Source organism: Pseudophryne corroboree, chromosome 3 (genome assembly GCF_028390025.1).
Source record: "Pseudophryne corroboree isolate aPseCor3 chromosome 3, aPseCor3.hap2, whole genome shotgun sequence".
In the NCBI taxonomy this organism is placed as follows: Eukaryota; Metazoa; Chordata; class Amphibia; order Anura; family Myobatrachidae; genus Pseudophryne; species Pseudophryne corroboree.
The window spans coordinates 28,231,379-28,249,857 of record NC_086446.1 but is presented as its reverse complement, the minus strand read 5'-3'; the positions used below and the strand labels follow the sequence as shown (position 1 = coordinate 28,249,857).

General features: G+C 46.5%; 1 protein-coding gene across 1 annotated transcript in view; it reads right to left on the bottom strand.

Moving 5' to 3' along the window:
• Window positions 1–18,479, bottom strand: part of LOC135057100 (oocyte zinc finger protein XlCOF7.1-like) — a 173,415-nt gene that overhangs the window by 119,586 nt on the left and 35,350 nt on the right. Inside the window, exons 6-7 of the mRNA XM_063963001.1 lie at window positions 10,465–11,770; window positions 6,067–6,457 (exon numbers count right to left, since the gene is read on the bottom strand). Of these exons, the coding sequence (XP_063819071.1) occupies window positions 6,067–6,457; window positions 10,465–11,770 (1,697 nt within the window). The remainder of the gene's footprint in view (window positions 1–6,066; window positions 6,458–10,464; window positions 11,771–18,479) is intronic.

Sequence of the window (18,479 nt, the reverse complement as noted above, 5' to 3'; positions counted from 1 at the left end):
CCTCTGACGAGAGGTCAAAGAACCCCTACCACCGGGTTTATCGGGGAACTGCGAGAAGAAAGAGCGTATCAGTCTGGGGGCATGAAGATCACAACTGCGCACCCACGACCGCTCCTCCGGGCCATACCCCTTCCAGTGCACCAAAAATGACAGCCGACCCCGAACCATCTTGGAGTCAAGAATTCTTTCAACAACAAACTCCCTCTGGCCACGTATCAGAAGAGGGGAAGGTCTTCCACTGGAAGAAGGATTACTAATCGCCCGTTTTAAAAGGGAACAATGAAATGTTTTATTGATACCCAAAGAACGGGGCAGATCTAACTGAAATGCCACCGGATTGATAACCCTGGTGATCTTATAAGGGCCGATGAACCGGGGGCCTAACTTATGAGATGGCTGTCTCATCTTCAAATTCTTGGTAGACAACCAGACGAAGTCTCCTAATTTGAAGCTGCAGGGTCTTTTCCGCTTATCAAAAACCCTTTTGGTCACTAATGACACAGACACAAGGGCTTTCTTCACTTTCCTCCAAATACCTCTAAGGACCGAAACCAGAGAGGAACCACCAGGCGTGGAGTCCAGGGGGTCAAAAGAATTGGCTTTAGGATGATGCCCATACACACAAAGGAAGGGAGAGATCCCTGTAGCAGAATGAGCCGCGTTGTTATAGGCAAACTCCGCCATGGACAGATGAGCAACCCAGTCAGTCTGACACTTGGAGACATAACACCTGAGGAACTGCTCCAAGGACTGGTTCACCCTTTCAGTCTGCTCATTAGACTGCGGATGGTAGCCTGACGACAAGCTGACAGAAATCTGGAGATCGGAACAAAATGCCCTCCAGAATTTGGCCACAAACTGGGATCCGCGGTCAGAGACCACATCAAGTGGCAACCCGTGGAGACGCACAACATGCAGCATAAATAATTCAGACAGGCGTCTGGCCGATGGCAGCCCAACCAGTGGAACGAAGTGCGCCATCTTCGATAACCTGTCAACGACAACCCAGATGGCTGTCATCCCCGAGGATTTGGGCAAGTCCACCACAAAATCCATTGAAATGTGGGTCCATGGCTTAGATGGGATAGAGAGTGGATGTAATGGGCCAACAGGAACCCCTCTAGGAGTCTTATTTCGGGCACAGATGTCACATGCCCGAACCCACTGATCCACATCCTTAGCCACCGAGGGCCACCACACCACCCTAGATAGCAACTCCCGAGTTCTGGCAATACCCGGGTGACCTGCCGACTTCTTGGCATGGAATTCCAGGAACACTTGCTGTCTTAACCTAGGAGGCACAAACAAAAGACCTACCGGAAGGTCTGGAGGAGCCTGCTCCTGTGCTCTAAGGACTAATGATAAGAGGTCCTGGGTAATGCCCACTTTAATACATGATGGGGACACAATGTGCAACGGCTCCTCGGTGGTCTCCTGGATTGGAGCAAAACTCTGCGAGAGCGCATCAGCCTTGATGTTTTTTGACCCAGGGCGATATGTTATCAAAAAATTAAAGCGGGCAAAAAACAAAGCCCATCGTGCCTGCCTGGCATTGAGACGCTTCGCTGACTCTAAATATGCCAGATTCTTATGGTCGGTGAGAATTGAGACCACAAACTTAGCCCCCTCAAGCCAGTGTCTCCACTCCTCGAGTGCATCCTTAATAGCCAACAATTCCCGGTTACCCACGTCATAATTCATCTCGGCAGGCGAAAATTTACGGGAAAAGTAAGCACAGGGATGAAGGCGATTATCAGACACTCCCATCTGAGAGAGCACTGCCCCAATACCCATCTCAGAGGCATCCACCTCCACCACAAAAGGACGCTCTGGATCTGGGTGTCGCAGCACCTTGGCCGATACAAATGCCCTTTTGAGACGGGCAAAAGCCGCTTTAGCCTCACAAGACCAGTGAGCAACATCCGCCCCCTTCTTAGTGAGTGCCACCAAGGGCGCCACTATAGACGAAAATCCAGCGATAAATCGTCTATAAAAATTCGCAAAGCCCAGGAAACGCTGAAGCGCCTTCAAACTAGTGGGCTGCACCCAATCCAGGACTGCCTGTACCTTGGAACCCTCCATTTGGAAACCTTCTGGGGAGATAATATATCCTAGAAATGCGATTTGCTGAACTTCAAATTCGCACTTCTCCAGCTTCGCCCCAAGCCGGTGGTCTCTAAGTTTCTGGAGGACTAAGCGTACATGCTTCCGATGTTCCTCCAGGGAATGGGAGAAGATTAGGATGTCATCTAAGTATACAACTAAGAATCTATCCAAATATTCCCTGAGTACATCATTCATGAAATCCTGGAAGACTGCCGGGGCATTACAGAGCCCAAAAGGCATCACCAAATATTCATAATGCCCTGAGTGGGTATTAAAGGCAGTCTTCCATTCATCCCCCTCTCTTATTCGGATTAGATTGTACGCACCGCGTAGGTCAATCTTAGAAAAAATGGTGGCAGTACGAAGCTGGTCAAACAAGACCGAAATGAGAGGCAGTGGGTATGAGTTTTTAATCGTGATACGGTTCAATTCCCTGAAGTCGATGCAGGGTCGCAACGAACCGTCCTTTTTACCCACGAAGAAGAACCCCGACCCAACTGGAGACTGTGAAGGTCTGATAAATCCCTTAGCCAAGTTCTCCTGAATGTACTCTGCCATAGCCTGAGTCTCAGGACGTGACAGGGAGTACAACCTGCTCTTGGGAAGCTTAGCATTTGGCAACAAATCAATGGCACAGTCATAAGGGCGATGGGGAGGTAGTACCTCTGCAACTTTTTTGGAGAACACGTCCGCAAAATCTGCATAACACCCTGGCAATCCTGGCAAACTTAGCTGCGAGAGACTGACTGGAAGGCTCAAGCAACTCCTGAAACAATCAGTACCCCAACTAAGAATCTCCCCAGAGACCCAGTCAAATTGAGGATTGTGGGCCCTTAACTAGGGTAACCCCAACACCAATGGGGCAAAAGTACAGACAGTCACATAAAAGGACAATTTTTCAGCGTGTGTGGCTCCAATAAACAAAGAAATCTGGCTAGTGCAAGAGGTAATTTTACCTTGGGATAATGGTTCCCCGTTTAACCCACAAATCTCAATTTCCGATGCCAAGGGTACTAAGGGAGTGTTTCAGGGCGAATTGGCGGTCCATAAAAACCCCGTCGGCCCCACTGTCCACAAAGGCCTCAGTCTTGACAGTTTGACCGAGGATCTTCAAGGTCACCGGAATGATAAAAGTCTTCTTGGGAAATTCTGACTTCTGGCCTGACAGGATATTTCCCATCACCCTCAGGCCCTGAAGTTTTCCGGCTTTTCTGGGCATGATACTACCACATGACCTTTATTCCCCAGTACAAACACAACCCCTGCTGTCTCCTCCGCGTCTTCTCACGCGAGGAGAGGCGGGTAGCCCCAATCTGCATAGGCTCCTCGGAAAATTCCTCAGAGTCTGAGGTTCCCTTGGGAAAGAAGGAAACCTCGGTCTCCCTTTCAAGCCAACGCTCTCTCAGCCGTCTATCCACCCGGATGGATAACTGCATGAGCTGATCCAAGCTATCAGGCAAGGGATATTGTACCAGTTGGTCTTTTATCTGGTTAGAAAGACCTCTTCGGTACTGGTGTCTCAGGGCTGGGTCATTCCACTGGGTATCATGGGCCAACCTCCGAAACTCCGTACAGTAAACCTCAACTGGCCTTCGCCCTTGCTTAAGGATCGAAATCTGAGCCTCGGCTGAGGCCGTCTTGTCAGGGTCATCATACAACATGCCCAGTGCCGTAAAAAAAGCATCAACACTTTTAAGCGACGGACAGTCAGGCTGCAACCCATATGCCCAGACCTGTGGGTCTCCTTGTAGCAAGGAAATCACTATGCCCACCCGCTGAATCTCCGACCCAGAAGACTGAGGCCTAATCCGGAAATATAGCTTGCAGCTCTCCTTGAAACAAAAGAACTGCGAGCGATCTGCAGAAAAACGATCCGGGAGATTTACTTTCGGCTCCTTAACCCCTGAAGGTGCTGCTGCTGCGGGAGCTCCGCCAGCAGCTTGGGAGGTGTGCATGTTAATGGACAAATCATTAAATTGTCGAGTCAGGACCTGCACCTGATCGACCACCTGTTGCAACGTATTTTGAGGGGTATGCTCCATATTCCCACAAAATTTCAACAGGAGTATTAGGCTGCTGAATATGTTATGCACACCAGTGCCTGCAGGAATGTACTGGTGTCTGAACTGTTATGCACACCAGTGCCTGCAGGAATGTACTGGTGTCTGAACTGTTAGGGATGCAAAACAAATGAACTCACAGACAGACTGGGGAATATAACATTACGTACACAGAAGGTGATAGGGTAACAAAATAAACACAAAGTGAACAGAGAAGCCCAGAGGCTAAGAAACTGGGTGTCTCCCTAGTATTAGTAATGCTCAGATGGAAAAAGCAAGATGTTGTGTTTTAATACGTAGAGAACCCGAAATGCTGTTGCTAAGGGCAACAGCAAAACCCTAAAGGGTTACCAACGGGTGTGGCAGTAAACTCCTTGGTCAGAGATGGAATGATAGACACAAGGAGAGTCTCCACAATCCTAATCCTCACTTGCAGTGCACAGGTTCAGCTTACTGCCACTAAACTGATACCTGAACACCTTGCACAGTGAGACAGGATTTAGGCAGGCAAGTCTGAGAATACAGCCACAAACTTGCTAAGTTCACAGAGTAGCAAAAGAACCCCAGCAAGTTAAACGACTGACTCCAGTCTTACTGCTAGGTCTGGATTGGCAGAGTGTAGTACCAAATCCCCAGGCCTATTTGCAGTAAGCAACAACAAATACAAAGCTACACAGTACTGGCTAACTTTCAGGAACTGACCAACAAAGATTCAGCAGCATCTGCTTAACCTGAGAAGAGGCCTTATATAGCAGGTGCTGTCCACGCCCCACTCAGACCTCACAGACTGTGAGCACAAAAACCAGCACCGGATCCCCTGCCGTGCACAGAGCCTGTAACCACTGCACAGCAAAAGACCCGAACCGGAGTATCAGCTGCGCTCAGGTTACTCCGCTAGCACTTGTCTCCCGGTTGCCATGACGACGTGGCAGCACAGGGCAGGAGACCCTAACAGTGTGAGGTATGATCATACTTGCTAACATGCACTATTCGATTATCCTTCTTAGGATTTCACATCTTTGTCAATCGGGTGTCTGAAGCGATGATATGCTTTTTTGATACATCTATTCAGTGTTGTGAGTGAGTACCCTCTCTGTAGAAACCTGGATTTCATCTCCTCTATTTGTATTTCAGCAAGTTCATCTGTAGAGTTTATCCTCAATACACGGAGAAATTGGGATATTGGCAAGCTTTTTTTAAGCATAGGTGGATGCCTGCTTGTGGCTTGCAAGATGGTATTGCGATCCGTTGCTTTGCGATATAGCGTGGTATCCAGATTTGTTCCATTCCGCCATAACGTAACATCCAAAAAGGTTGCTGTAGCCAAATCAATTGTATATGTAAATCTAATAGGTCCCTCAATTTCATTGAGGTTATCAATCATAGCGAACAGGTCGTCCCTTGTACCAGACCAGAGCAAAAAGATATCGTCAATAAATCTCATAATTCTTAACAATCTGTGTCCATACTGTGAAAATATGTATTTACGCTCATACGCAGCCATGTATAAATTGGCGTATGCTGGTGCCAAGTTGGAACCCATGGCTGTCCCCTGGATTTGAGCGTAATAATCTACACCATACATGAAATTGTTTTAAGAACCAGCTCGATCAGATTAATCAGAAATTCAATAGGGGGTTTTGTATGCTGTTGTCTAATTGCATCAATACCCTCATGGTGTGGAATTACCGTATACAATGATTTTACATCGAGAGTCACTAACCACACATCAGATACTGGTAATTCAATATCTCTAACCTTTGACAAAAAAATCAGTGGTATCACGTATGTAGCTAATTGTATTACATACTAAAGGCTGCAGAAATTGATCAATATAAATAGCAAGTGGTTGAAGAAGAGACCCCTTAGCCGATACAATCGGCCGACCTGGAGGGCTTACCATTTGTTTATGGACCTTCGGCAATGTGTAAAGTATTGGTACAATCGGGTTTTCAACCTTGAGAAACTCTGCTACCGAATCCTCAATCCATGCCGCCTGGAGGCCTAGTTCAATGACCTCATCGATAATTATTTTGTATACCGGGGTCGGGTTGGCTTTCAATTTGACATATGTGAGCTTGTCCGCCAACTGGCGTCTAATCTCGGTCATATTGGCCCCAATCCTGGATAACACCGCCTCGCCTTTATCCGCGGGGCGTATAACGATGTTCTTGCTATCCTTGAGAGATTTCAATGCACTTCTCTGTTCAACAGATAAGTTAAAATACTGTGGTCTCACATCAATATTGGCCATCATATTTGCTTCTGTTATACGTGTGAATGTTTTAATACTGGCATTATGTGATATTGGATTATAATGACTGGTTTTTTTTTACATATAACTGGCTTAATGTGTTCATTCTTATTACCAAATTGTTCTTAGTCGTAGCTTTCGCCCCAAGTGATAATTATCAATCGTCCAATCAAATGGATCATGTGTGATAGTAGGGACAAAAGATAGGCCAAGAAACAATATGGAGCACTGGGACATGGTTACTTCCGGTAATTAAGCAATTAAATCGTTAAGGTAATTGAGTATGTGCTATATAAGGGAGCCCGTGAGGCTGATGTCAGTATGCTGTTTTCTGGTGTGCTGAACAGATGTCTCCTGTGGTGGTTTTGAAAAAGGCTCTGCGAAGCCGAAACGTTGACATGTATGTGATGACTTCAATGTCCTAATAAATCCTTTTATCTATGGAAATGAATTGGTGAGTGCCCTCTATTTGAGATCCTCAATGGGGTCTTGAAGACAACCTGGTATATGTGGAGGTCCGATACAGGCCTCCTTGAGGAGCACCCCACTGGTGACTGTGATATAGCTGGGAGTGCGGACTTTTACAATGATATACTGCTCAAAAAAATAAAGGGAACACTAAAATAACACATCCTAGATCTGAATGAATGAAATATTCTTATTAAATACTTTGTTCTTTACATAGTTGAATGTGCTGACAACAAAATCACACAAAAATTATCAATGGAAATCAAATTTATTAACCCATGGAGGTCTGGATTTGGAGTCACACTCAAAATTAAAGTGGAAAAACACACTACAGGCTGATCCAACTTTGATGTAATGTCCTTAAAACAAGTCAAAATGAGGCTCAGTAGTGTGTGTGGCATCCACATTTAACTATGTAAAGAACAAAGTACTTAATAAGAATATTTCATTCATTCATTCAGATCTAGTATGTGTTATTTTAGTGTTACCTCTATTTTTTTGAGCAGTGTATATATATATATATATATATATATATATATATATATATATATATAGAAAAATCGCAAATAAGGCGGCACTCAGGAGACCCAAATGGTGTGAAACAAGCGGGTGCTTTATCAACGTTTCGGGGCACGGGACCCCGTCTTCAGGACACACATCCGTGCCCCGAAACGTTGATAAAGCACCCGCTTGTTTCACACCATTTGGGTCTCCCGAGTGCCGCCTTATATGTACGGACCCCCTGTCCGGAGGGAGGGCACCGGAGCACATTTAACCTCTGCTATATACCATTGTGAGTGCCGGACCAGGACTTTGTATATATATATATATTACCTATTATATGTGTCCTGATGGTGTGTGACTGCACTTTTATCTCTCTCTAGCACATACCTCTCTGATATACCTGTTATATCCTCCCATTGGTCTGGGCACCTGCCCCCTGCAGCATATAATAGGCATTACATACATATACACATATTGGGGACACCATCAGGAGCACCAGGGACACCACATATAGGGGGTAATTCTGAGTTGATCGCAGCAGGAACTTTGTTAGCAGATGGGCAAAACCATGTCCACTGCAGGGGAGGCAGATATAACATGTGCAGAGAGAGTTAGATTTGGGTGGGGTGTGTTCAATCTGCAATCTAAATTGCAGTGTAAAGATAAAGCAGCCAGTATTTACCCTTCACAGAAACAAAATAACCCACCCAAATCTAACTCCCTCTACACATGTTATATCTGCCTCCCCTGCAGTGCACATGGTTTTGCCCAACTGCTAACAAATTTTCTGCTGCGATCAACTCAGAATTACCCCATAGGACAATACTTACCCCTCACTGGTGGTATGTCCTGATGGTGTGTGACTGAGCTTTTATCTCTCTCTAGCACATACCTCTCTGATATACCTGTTATATCCTCCTATTGCTCTGGTCACCTGCCCCCTGCAGCATATAATAGGAATTACATACATAGATATATACACGTACTGGGACACCATCAGGAGCACCAGGGACACCACATATTGGCCCTCATTCCGAGTTGTTCGCTCGTTGGCTGCTTTTAGCAGCATTGCACATGCTAGGCCGCCGCCCTCTGGGAGTGTATCTTAGCTTAGCAGAATAGTGAACAAAAGATTGGCAGAATTGCTACTAAATAATTCTTTGCAGTTTCTGAGTAGCTCCGGACCTACTCACAGATTGCGATCAGTTCAGTCCGTTTAGTTGCTGGTTGTTACGTTCACTGTACTTGGTACTCCTGGAACTGGGCGGATGAGCCCCAAGTACAGAAACGTAATGCGGCAATAGATACGGAGCTCGGCAGCACCCCCAAGGATCCCTAACTCCATTGTCTCACCCTCGTTGTCAGCCTACGTCTGCGTGATTATGGTTTCTTGGGCCCACGGCAGCCGCGTTTGAAGGGTGGATTATGTCTTCCCAACTCTGATGCCCCCCGGTCTTAGTTGGAGACAAGGTGTAGACTGAGACGGGGCGATGACAAGGGGAACCTCTAACTAGAGAAGGAAGTACCCAGTTAGGGGTGCTACAGAACTTAAATAAAGTATGTGCGGCACAGCTGCCAAGACAAAAACTACAACAAAGGCAGTGCTGTCCACATACCGACACAACACCGCTGTGTTCCGGTGAGGACAGCACATGCAGAACCCTCTGCAGAAAATCCAAAGCAAAAGCAACAGGTAGCTACGGCCTAGGCACGCGGCAAAGCCGCTACTCACGAAACCGGTATGAATACTGGCAAAAAGGACAGGAACCCCAAAGTAGCTGACACAGGCTCTCAGGACCGGAGGACAGGCAGAATTCCAAATGACAGACCAGTGGACACCAGGAAGCAGGATACTGGATCAGACACAGGCAAAGCCACAGGAATTCTTCAAGGCAGGAAGCAGCTAGACAGAAGCTATCACCGGTGTCTGTGTAATGCACTGAGACAGAATATAACAAGGATTTCTTCCAATCACAGCAGGGAGACCCTAATTATGTTGTGCAGCTGCCCTGCTGCACGACTCCAAACTGACAGGTGCAATTAACAGACAGGTGAGATTAAACACATGGAAACAGGCTGCAATTACACAGACCCACCACTGGCGGCCAACAAGAAGCTTTCTAAACCAGAGCAAAGGAAATCCTGGCCTGCAAGAGAACTATAACACTAAATACATAAACGGAAAGCAAACAGGAATGAACCACTACTTGTGGTTCAAAACACTGGTTTGACGTCACAAACACGCCCTGCGTTCGGCCAGCCACTCCCGTTTCTCCAGCCACTCCCGCGTTTTTCCCTGGCACGCCTGCGTTTTTTAGCAAACGCTGTGAAAACGCTGAGTTGCCGCCCAGAAACACCCACTTCCTGTCAATCACACTACGATCACTCGAGCGTTGAAAAAACTTTGCTCGAGCTTGTGTAAATCTACCAAGTTCTTAGTTAAATAATTAAGCGCATGCGCTCTGCGAACCATGCGCATGCGCAGTTACTAGCAAATCGCAGCATAGCAAAAATCGGCAACGAGCGAACAACTCGGAATGACCCCCATAGGACAGTCCTTACACCTCACTGGTGATGTGTCCTGATGGTGTGGGACTGAGCTTTTATCTCTCTCTAGCACATACCTCTCTGATATACCTGTTATATCCTCTCATTGCTCTGGGCACCTGCCCCCTGCAGCATATAATAGGTATTACATAGAGGGGAGGAGGTTGGTGGCAGGAACTTGTGTCAGGTCTGATATTATGGTCTATTATTAGATGAGAGCACTGTTACTGCCTTGACCCCTGTACCTAGTGTCTACACACTGCAGAATAAAAAAATTAATAAAAGCAAAAAATATAACACAATTACAGTAAGGACAGTTAATATAAGCTATGACCATTCACCTTCTGGGTTATGAAACAGAAACAGAGGTCAATGAAGCACCCAGGTTAGGAAAAATACTATTTTTAATTAGGTTTTTCTAGAAATAAATTGCACTTGTAAACATATTTCTCCAGTGTAAATAAAGGAAGTATTTGTGAACCATCTCATTTCTGACATTTCCAAGAATCAGAGCATGACAATAGCTAATCTGTGTGACTTCTCTGATGTCTAACAAGAGCTGATTTAGCTGTAAAACATTTCCCACACTCAGAGCATGGGAATGGCTTCTCACCTGTGTGACTTCTCTGATGTATAGCAACATGTCCTTTCTGTGTAAAACATTTCCCACACTCAGAACACGGAAATGGCTTCTCACCTGTGTGACTTCTCTGATGTATAGCAAGATGTCTTTTCTGTGTAAAACATTTCCCACAGTCAAAACATGGAAATGGCCTCTCACCTGTGTGACTTCTCCAATGTTCTAGAAGAAGTTCTTTCCGTGTAAAACTTTTCTCACACTCAGAACATGGAAATGGCCTCTCACCTGTGTGACTTCTCTGATGTCTAACAAGAATTGATTTATTTTTAAAACATTTCCCACACTCAGAACATGGAAATGGTCTCTCACCTGTGTGACTTCTCTGATGTATAACAAGCTTTGATTTCAGTGTAAAACATTTTCCACACTCAGAACATGGAAATAGCTTCTCACCTGTGTGACTTCTCTGATGTATAACAAGCTGTGATTTCAGTGTAAAACATTTTCCACACTCAGAACATGGAAATGGCTTCTCACCTGTGTGACTTCTCTGATGTATAACAAGCTGTGATTTCCGTGTAAAACCTTTTCCACACTCAGAACATGGAAATAGCTTCTCATCTGTGTGACTTCTCTGATGTATAACAAGCTGTGATTTCAGTGTAAAACATTTTCCACACTCAGAACATGGAAATGGCTTCTCACCTGTGTGACTTCTCTGATGTATAACAAGCTGTGATTTCCGTGTAAAACCTTTTCCACACTCAGAACATGGAAATGGCTTCTCACCTGTGTGATGTTTCTGATGGTCAACAAGCGATGATTTCCATGTAAAACATTTCCCACAGTCAAAACATGCAAATGGCTTCTCACCTGTTTGAACTCTCTTATGTCTAACGAGAGATGATTTCTTTGAAAAACATTTCCCACACTCAGAGCATGGAAACAAACTCTCACCTGCCTTAGCTGGCTGATGGGTAAAAAGCTTTGTGTTCTCTGTAGAGCATTTGGCATCTATAAAAGAGGGACATATTTGATCTACTCTAAGAGCTGTACTTGATGTACCAGGAGAACGTTCCTCATTAGAAGTAGGATCAGATGATACATCTGCACTGTGGGGTACTGGATGTATAATTGGGATACTGAGGATTTTTTCCAGAGAATCTTGTTTGATGTCATCATCTTCTATTTCACAAACTGGAGATAAGATTACATTTTCCTTTGATTTATTCCTGCTGTTACATCCATCTGCTGGGAATAAAATTATTATTTAAATGATGCCACATAAATTTCATTTTCCAAGAAAGACTCTTGTCAAACACCCTTAAATTATCATCAAATGGATAAATTCAAGGTACAATAAAAAAACCCATTACCTGGCATTTTACTCGGGTGTGGTATAATAGATAGACAGTGTCAAGTTAGACAGTCAATAGATAGACATGTTATGTGCCACAGGTAGTGGTTCATTATGTTATGTTTATAAAGTTGTCTTGCATGCCAGGATTTCCCGTTGCTCTGTTTTAGAATACTCTTGTCTGCTGCCGCTGGTGAGTCTGTGCAATTGCAGCTTGTTCCTATGTGTCAGCCTCACCTGGCTGCTAATTGCATCTTGTCAGCTTGGAGTCATGAAACAGGGCAGCTGCACGAGATAATTAATTAGGCCTCTCTGTTATATGCTGGCTGTCTGCAATTCACAGACGCTGGTGATATTTCTTGGTTTCCAGTCTGCTTGAAGTCTGAGCTGGTTCCTGCCAGTCCCTGAGCTCCTGTGTAGCAGTGTCTGACTAGCTGCTTCCTGTGTCGATTCCTGTGTCAGTTCCCATGTCGATTCCTGTGTCTGATCCTGTGTCCTGTTCTGAAGTCCTGTGGCTTTGCCTGTGCCTGGTCGAGTTTCTGGTGTCCACCGGTCTGTCGTTTGGGATTCTGCCAGTCCTCCAGTTCTGAGAGTCTGTGTCGGCAGCATTGGGGGTTCCTGTCCTTTTGCCAGCATTCGTACCGGTTCCGTGAGTAGCGGCTCTGCCGCGTCCGTCGGCCTAGGCCGCTGTATTCAGTTATTATTTCTGTCACTGGTGTTTTGCAGAGGGTTCTGCTTGGGCTGTCACCGCCGGTACACAAAAAGTATTGTGTCGGCGTGTGGTCAGCATTTCCTTTGTTGTTCTTTTCCTTTGGCGGCAAGCCGCACATACATTTAGTTTTGGGCTAGTTAGTAGCCCCTGGCTTTGGTTGTTTCAGATTAGAGGGCCCCTTGTTATCACCCTGTCTCGGTACACTCTTTGTCTCTCATTAAGACCTGAGGGGGCATCGAAGTTGGGCAGACGTAATCCACCCTTCAAACGCGGCTGCCATGGGCTCAAGCAACCATAGTCTCGCAAGAGTGTACTGACAGCACGGGCGAGACAACGGAGATAGGGCTCCAGGGGCTATTCCCTTTCCATTCCCCTTTCCCAGCGTTACGTCCTAATGCTCTGGACTCACTACATAACATCGCCCTTGTTCTGAGCACCAGGAACCTAACATTATCACCAGCCATACCACAAAAAAGAAATAAAACTTTTTTTTTTCTTTTTTGGCCCAGTCCAGTGTCTTGTCTAGAATCCAGTCCTGTCTAGAATTCAGTGTGCAGAATTCAGTCCGGTGTTTAGAATCCAGTCCTGTCTAGAAACCAGTGTGCAGAATTCAGTCCGGTGTTTAGAATCTAGTCTTGCCTTGTCTAGTCTTGCCTTGTCTAGTCTTGTCTAGTTTTAAATCCTCCTATGTCTACTATGCAAGCCCTGCAGGCATCTCTCGCAGCCCTGAACTCTGCTTTCAGTGCTTTGAGACCAGAGCGACTAGAAGTTTTGCAGCAATCCCTAAAGCAACTGCAAAACCTTCTGACTAAAATCTTGCTCATCTTGCCAGAAGTCGTTGAGAGTACATCTATCTCTAAAGAGACTCTTGTTCACAGTATGGTGACAAGAGAATCCTCTGGTTTAATTGAAGAGAAAAGGTTTAAAAGTTTTCTGCGGCCCAGGCTCTCAGAAGAGGAGCGTCTGCGTCGCAGAAACTTAAACTTATGCCTATATTGTGGTGGTTTAGGCCACTATCTGCAGACCTGTGAGTTGCGCAAGCCAAAGTGTGGTGACGAGTCTTGCTCTCTGGCCAAGTTGAGTCAGGATACAAGACCTACTCCAGTCTCTACTGTGGCAGAGGTACTTGTCACACAACCCACACTAAAAAGCTCTCTGTCCTATAATTGGGGTCCTTGGGCAAGGGAGCCCCATTATAGATTCAGGAATCAAAAGAGAATGTTTCTCTCCTCTCTTGAGGTTCCTGTTGAAGCAGAGTTGCAAGCCCCTGGAGTGGTGCCCGATGCCCAGGTTCCTGGAGTGGTGCCCGATGCCCAGGGTCCTGGAGTGGTGCCCGTAGCCCAGGGTCCTGGAGTGGTGCCCGTAGCCCAGGGTCCTGGAGTGGTGCCCGTAGCCCAGGGTCCTGGAGTGGTGCCCGTAGCCCAGGGTCCTGGAAAGGGACCCGATGCTCAGGATCTGGGTGCGGTACCCGATGCCCAGAGTGCTGGAGCGTACCTGATGCCCAGAGTGCTGGAGCGGTACCCGATGCCCAGAGTGCTGGAGCGGTACCCGATGCCCAGAGTGCTGGAGCGGTACCCGATGCCCAAGCTTATAGAGGGACATCAAATATTGTAGCTCAGGTGTCCATACCAGAAGGGGTCTCAGAAGCTGTTACCCCAGGTAGGGACTTGAGAAGCGCAACCCCAGAAAGGGTATTTAAAACCATAGTTCTAGAAGGGAACTCGAGAAGCAAAACCCCAGAAGGGATATTTGAAGTAATATCCCCAAGTGGGGTCTCGAGAGACGCAGCCTCTAAGAAGGGTCTAGAGGTCGCTTCCCCAGGAAAGAACTTAAGAGGCGTAGCATTAGTGGAGGTGCTGAAGGTTATAGCTTCAGCAAAAGTCCCGGAAGTCATAGTCCCGGGAGAAGTTTCGATAATTATCGACTCAGAGAGGGAGGTCGATGGCTCGGTCCCAGTAAAAGAATCCGAGGTGCTGACCCCAGCGGGGTTCCTGAAGGCCACTGTCCCAGCGGGGTTCCCGAAGGCCACTGCCCCGGGTGGGGTTCAGAAAGTCACTGCCCCGAGTGGGGTTCAGAAAGTCACTGCCCCGAGTGGGGTTCAGAAAGTCACTGCCCCAGGTGCGGTTCAGAGAGTCTCAGCCTCGAGTAAGGTCAATAGTGACCAGGTCCTAGCAAAGCACTCCAGTCAGTCAGATGGGAAGGAAACAGATCCTGACTCTGTTGATATCTCAACATCCATAATCTTTGATGGGGACTTAGCCCAATTTCTGGCACTTTACAAACACTATTACATTATTATGTTGTGTAGACCATTTTTGGGCATCACTTCAGAGAACCTTGTGCTCTATCTGATTTATTCTTTTAGAGGAGAGCCTTTTGAGTGGGCGACCAGCCTAATGAAAGCTGAAGATCCCATTCTTCAGGATCTCCCAGCATTTAGTGATGCAATTATTAAAAGATATGGTCCCAAAGAAATTGGTTCAGGTTCCTCTAAGTCACCCGTCTTGTCTGTTGAGAGTCCACCAAATACTGTAAACTCGGCACAAGAATCCCAGCCCGTTGTTTTGACTGCAGGATGTGCTTTTCTGACTTCTTCTTCTTCTAATAATAGTACTTTGCCAGAAAGTTCAGCTCCCAAGGGTAAGAAACCTGTCTCTGATTTGAACGCAGCCTTGCTGGGTGGTACCATCAGTTCAGACAATGTTTGGGGAATTACCTTGGTCAGACCTAAAGAGCTTTGTAAAAAGAAGAAGAAGAAGAAGAAAAAGAAATAATTTTCGACTCTTGCCTTGATAAAAAAAAAAAAAAAAAAGATTTTTTTCCCTTGTCTTGTGTCCAGTGGCCACCGTCAGGGGGAGGGCACTGTTACAAGCTGTGGTTGCAGCTTGTTTCTGTTTTCGTGTCTGTTAGACCAGTGTGTCAGGTTTTTTTTTGTATCCCTTGTTCTGGATAGTCTGTATTTTGGGGTCCTTTGATCCCTCCTCAAGGGGGGGTAATGTTATGAGCCACGGCTGTGGCTCATTCCTGTTTTGCATTTTGGTTCTGTATTTTATGTTATACTTCTGTTTATGTTCCCCGTGGGTGTCATGGGGTGCTCGGAGCTCACCCTTAAGGAGGGGATACTGTTATGAACCACAGGTAGTGGTTCATTCCTATTTTATGTTTATAAAGTTGTCTTGCATGCCAGGATTTCCCGTTGCTCTGTTTTAGAATACTCTTGTCTGCTGCCGCTGGTGAGTCTGTGCAATTGCAGCTTGTTCCTATGTGTCAGCCTCACCTGGCTGCTAATTGCATCTTGTCAGCTTGGAGTCATGCAACAGGGCAGCTGCACAAGATAATTAATTAGGCCTCTCTGTTATATGCTGGCTGTCTGCAATTCACAGACGCTGGTGATATTTCTAGGTTTCCAGTCTGCTTGAAGTCTGAGCTGGTTCCTGCCAGTCCCTGAGCTCCTGTGTAGCAGTGTCTGACTAGCTGCTTCCTGTGTCGATTCCTGTGTGTTATGCACACCAGTGCCTGCAGGAATGTACTGGTGTCTGAACGGAGAGGGATGCAAAACAAATGAACTCACAGACAGACTGGGGAATATGACATTATGTACACAGAAGGTGATAGGGTAACAAAATAAACACAAAGTGAACAGAGAAGCCCAGAGGCTAAGAAACTGGGCGTCTCCCTAGTATTAGGAATGCGCAGATGGAAAAAGCAAGATTTTGTGTTTTAATACGTAGAGAACCCGAAATGCTGTTGCTAAGGGCAACAGCAAAACCCTAAAGGGTTACCAACGGGTGTGGCAGTAAACTCCTTGGTCAGAGATGGAATAATAGACACAAGGAGAGTCTCCACAATCCTAATCCTCACTTGCAGTGCACAGGTTCAGCTTACTGCCACTAAACTGACACCTGAACACCTTGCACAGTGAGAAAGGATTTTGGCAGGCAAGTCTGAGAATACAGCCGCAAACTTGCTAAGTTCACAGAGTAGCAAAAGAACCCCAGCAAGTTAAACGACTGACTCCAGTCTTACTGCTAGGTCTGGATTGGCAGAGTGTAGTACCAAATCCCCAGGCCTATTTGCAGTAAGCAACAACAAATACAAAGCTACACAGTACTGGCTAACTTTCAGGAACTGACTAACCAACAAAGATTCAGCAGCATCTGCTTAACCTGAGAAGAGGGTTTATAAAGCAGGTGCTGCCCACGCCCCACTCAGACCTCACAGACTGTGAGCACAAAAACCAGCACCGGATCCCCTGCCGTGCACAGAGCCTGTAACCACTGCACAGCAAAAGACCCGAACCGGAGCATCAGCTGCGCTCAGGTTACTCCGCTAGCACTTGTCTCCCGGTTGCCATGACGACGTGGCAGCACAGGGCAGGAGACCCTAACAGTCCAATGCAGAAGCAGGTAAAAGAGACGGTAGATGTTAATCACATAGAACCACATTCTGATGACAGGAGAAGGGACCAGCGGCTAATGCCATACAAACACATAGAAGCTAAGTGCATCAGGGTGGGCACCCTGTGGAACCCAGTGCACCTCGCAGAAAGAGATTTAACCATGGTAAGTCTACCATAAATCTCCTTTTCTGCAGCGGGGTACACTGGTATTCCACAGGGAATAACATCGGGGATGTCCTAAAGCAGTTCCTTAAAGGAGGGGATGCGCCTTAGCGGGTATGAGAACCCGCATCCAAAGGAAGCATCCTGGGAGGCGGAAGTATCAAAGGCATAGAACCTAATGAACGTGTTCACTGAGGACCATGTAGCCGCCATGCACAATTGTTCTGCGGATGCGACACAGCGGCCCGTCCAAGAGGGTCCAACAGACCGAGTAGAATGGGCCTTGATAGCAGCAGGAGCTGGGAGTCCAGCCTGCGTATAAGCATGTGTAATCACCATTCTAATCAATCTGGGCAAGGTTCGCTTATTCGCAGGCCAGCCACGTATGTGGAAACAAAACAGTACAAAAAGGGCATCTGACCTCCTAATAGAGGCAGTCCTCTCCACATATATATGGAGAGCCCTTACCACATCCAAAGACCGTTCTTTGGGGGACAACTCAGAAGAGATGAAGGCCGGAACCACAATCTCTTGGTTAAGGTGAAAAGATGACACCACCTTAGGTAAATAACCAGGGTGAGTTCAAAGAACTACCCGGTCACAATGAAATATCAGAAAGTGGGGCCGACAGGACAAGGAGCCTAAGTGTGATACCCTTCTAGCAGAGACAATAGCCAGCAGAAACAGGATCTTGGCCGTGAGCCATTTAAGGTCCACTGACTCAAGAGGTTCAAATGTAGACTCTTGCAGGGCATTCAGTACAACAGACTAATCCCATGGAGCCACAGGAGGGACATAGGGAGGCTGAATCCGTAACATGCCCTGAGTGAATGTATGAACGTCAGGTATAGATGCAATTTTTCTCTGGAACCACACCAACAAGGCAGATATGTGAACCTTGAGGGAGGCCAGACGAAGTCCTAAATCCAGGCCTTGTAGCAAAAAATCCAGAAGTCTGGAAGTACTACATTTGTAAGCATCGTAATTCTTAGCAGCACACCAGGTGAAGCAAGAATTCCAGACCCAATATTGAATCTGTGCCGAAGCCGGTTTATGGGCCTTTAGCATAGTTTGGAAAACCACCTTGGAGAATTCTTTGCCCTCAGGAGTGAAGCTGCAAGAGCCACACCGTCAAAGCCAGTCAGGCCAGGTCCGGGTAGACACAAGGGCCTGAACGAGGTCTGGGCGTTGAGGAAGTAGAAGAGAACGCTCTATCAATAGACCCTGCAGGTCTGAGAACCAATGTCGTCTGGCCCACGCTGGAGCGCCTAGAAGTAGTTTTCCTCCTTCTTGTTTGAACTTCCGTAGTACACTGGAGGGAACACGTAGG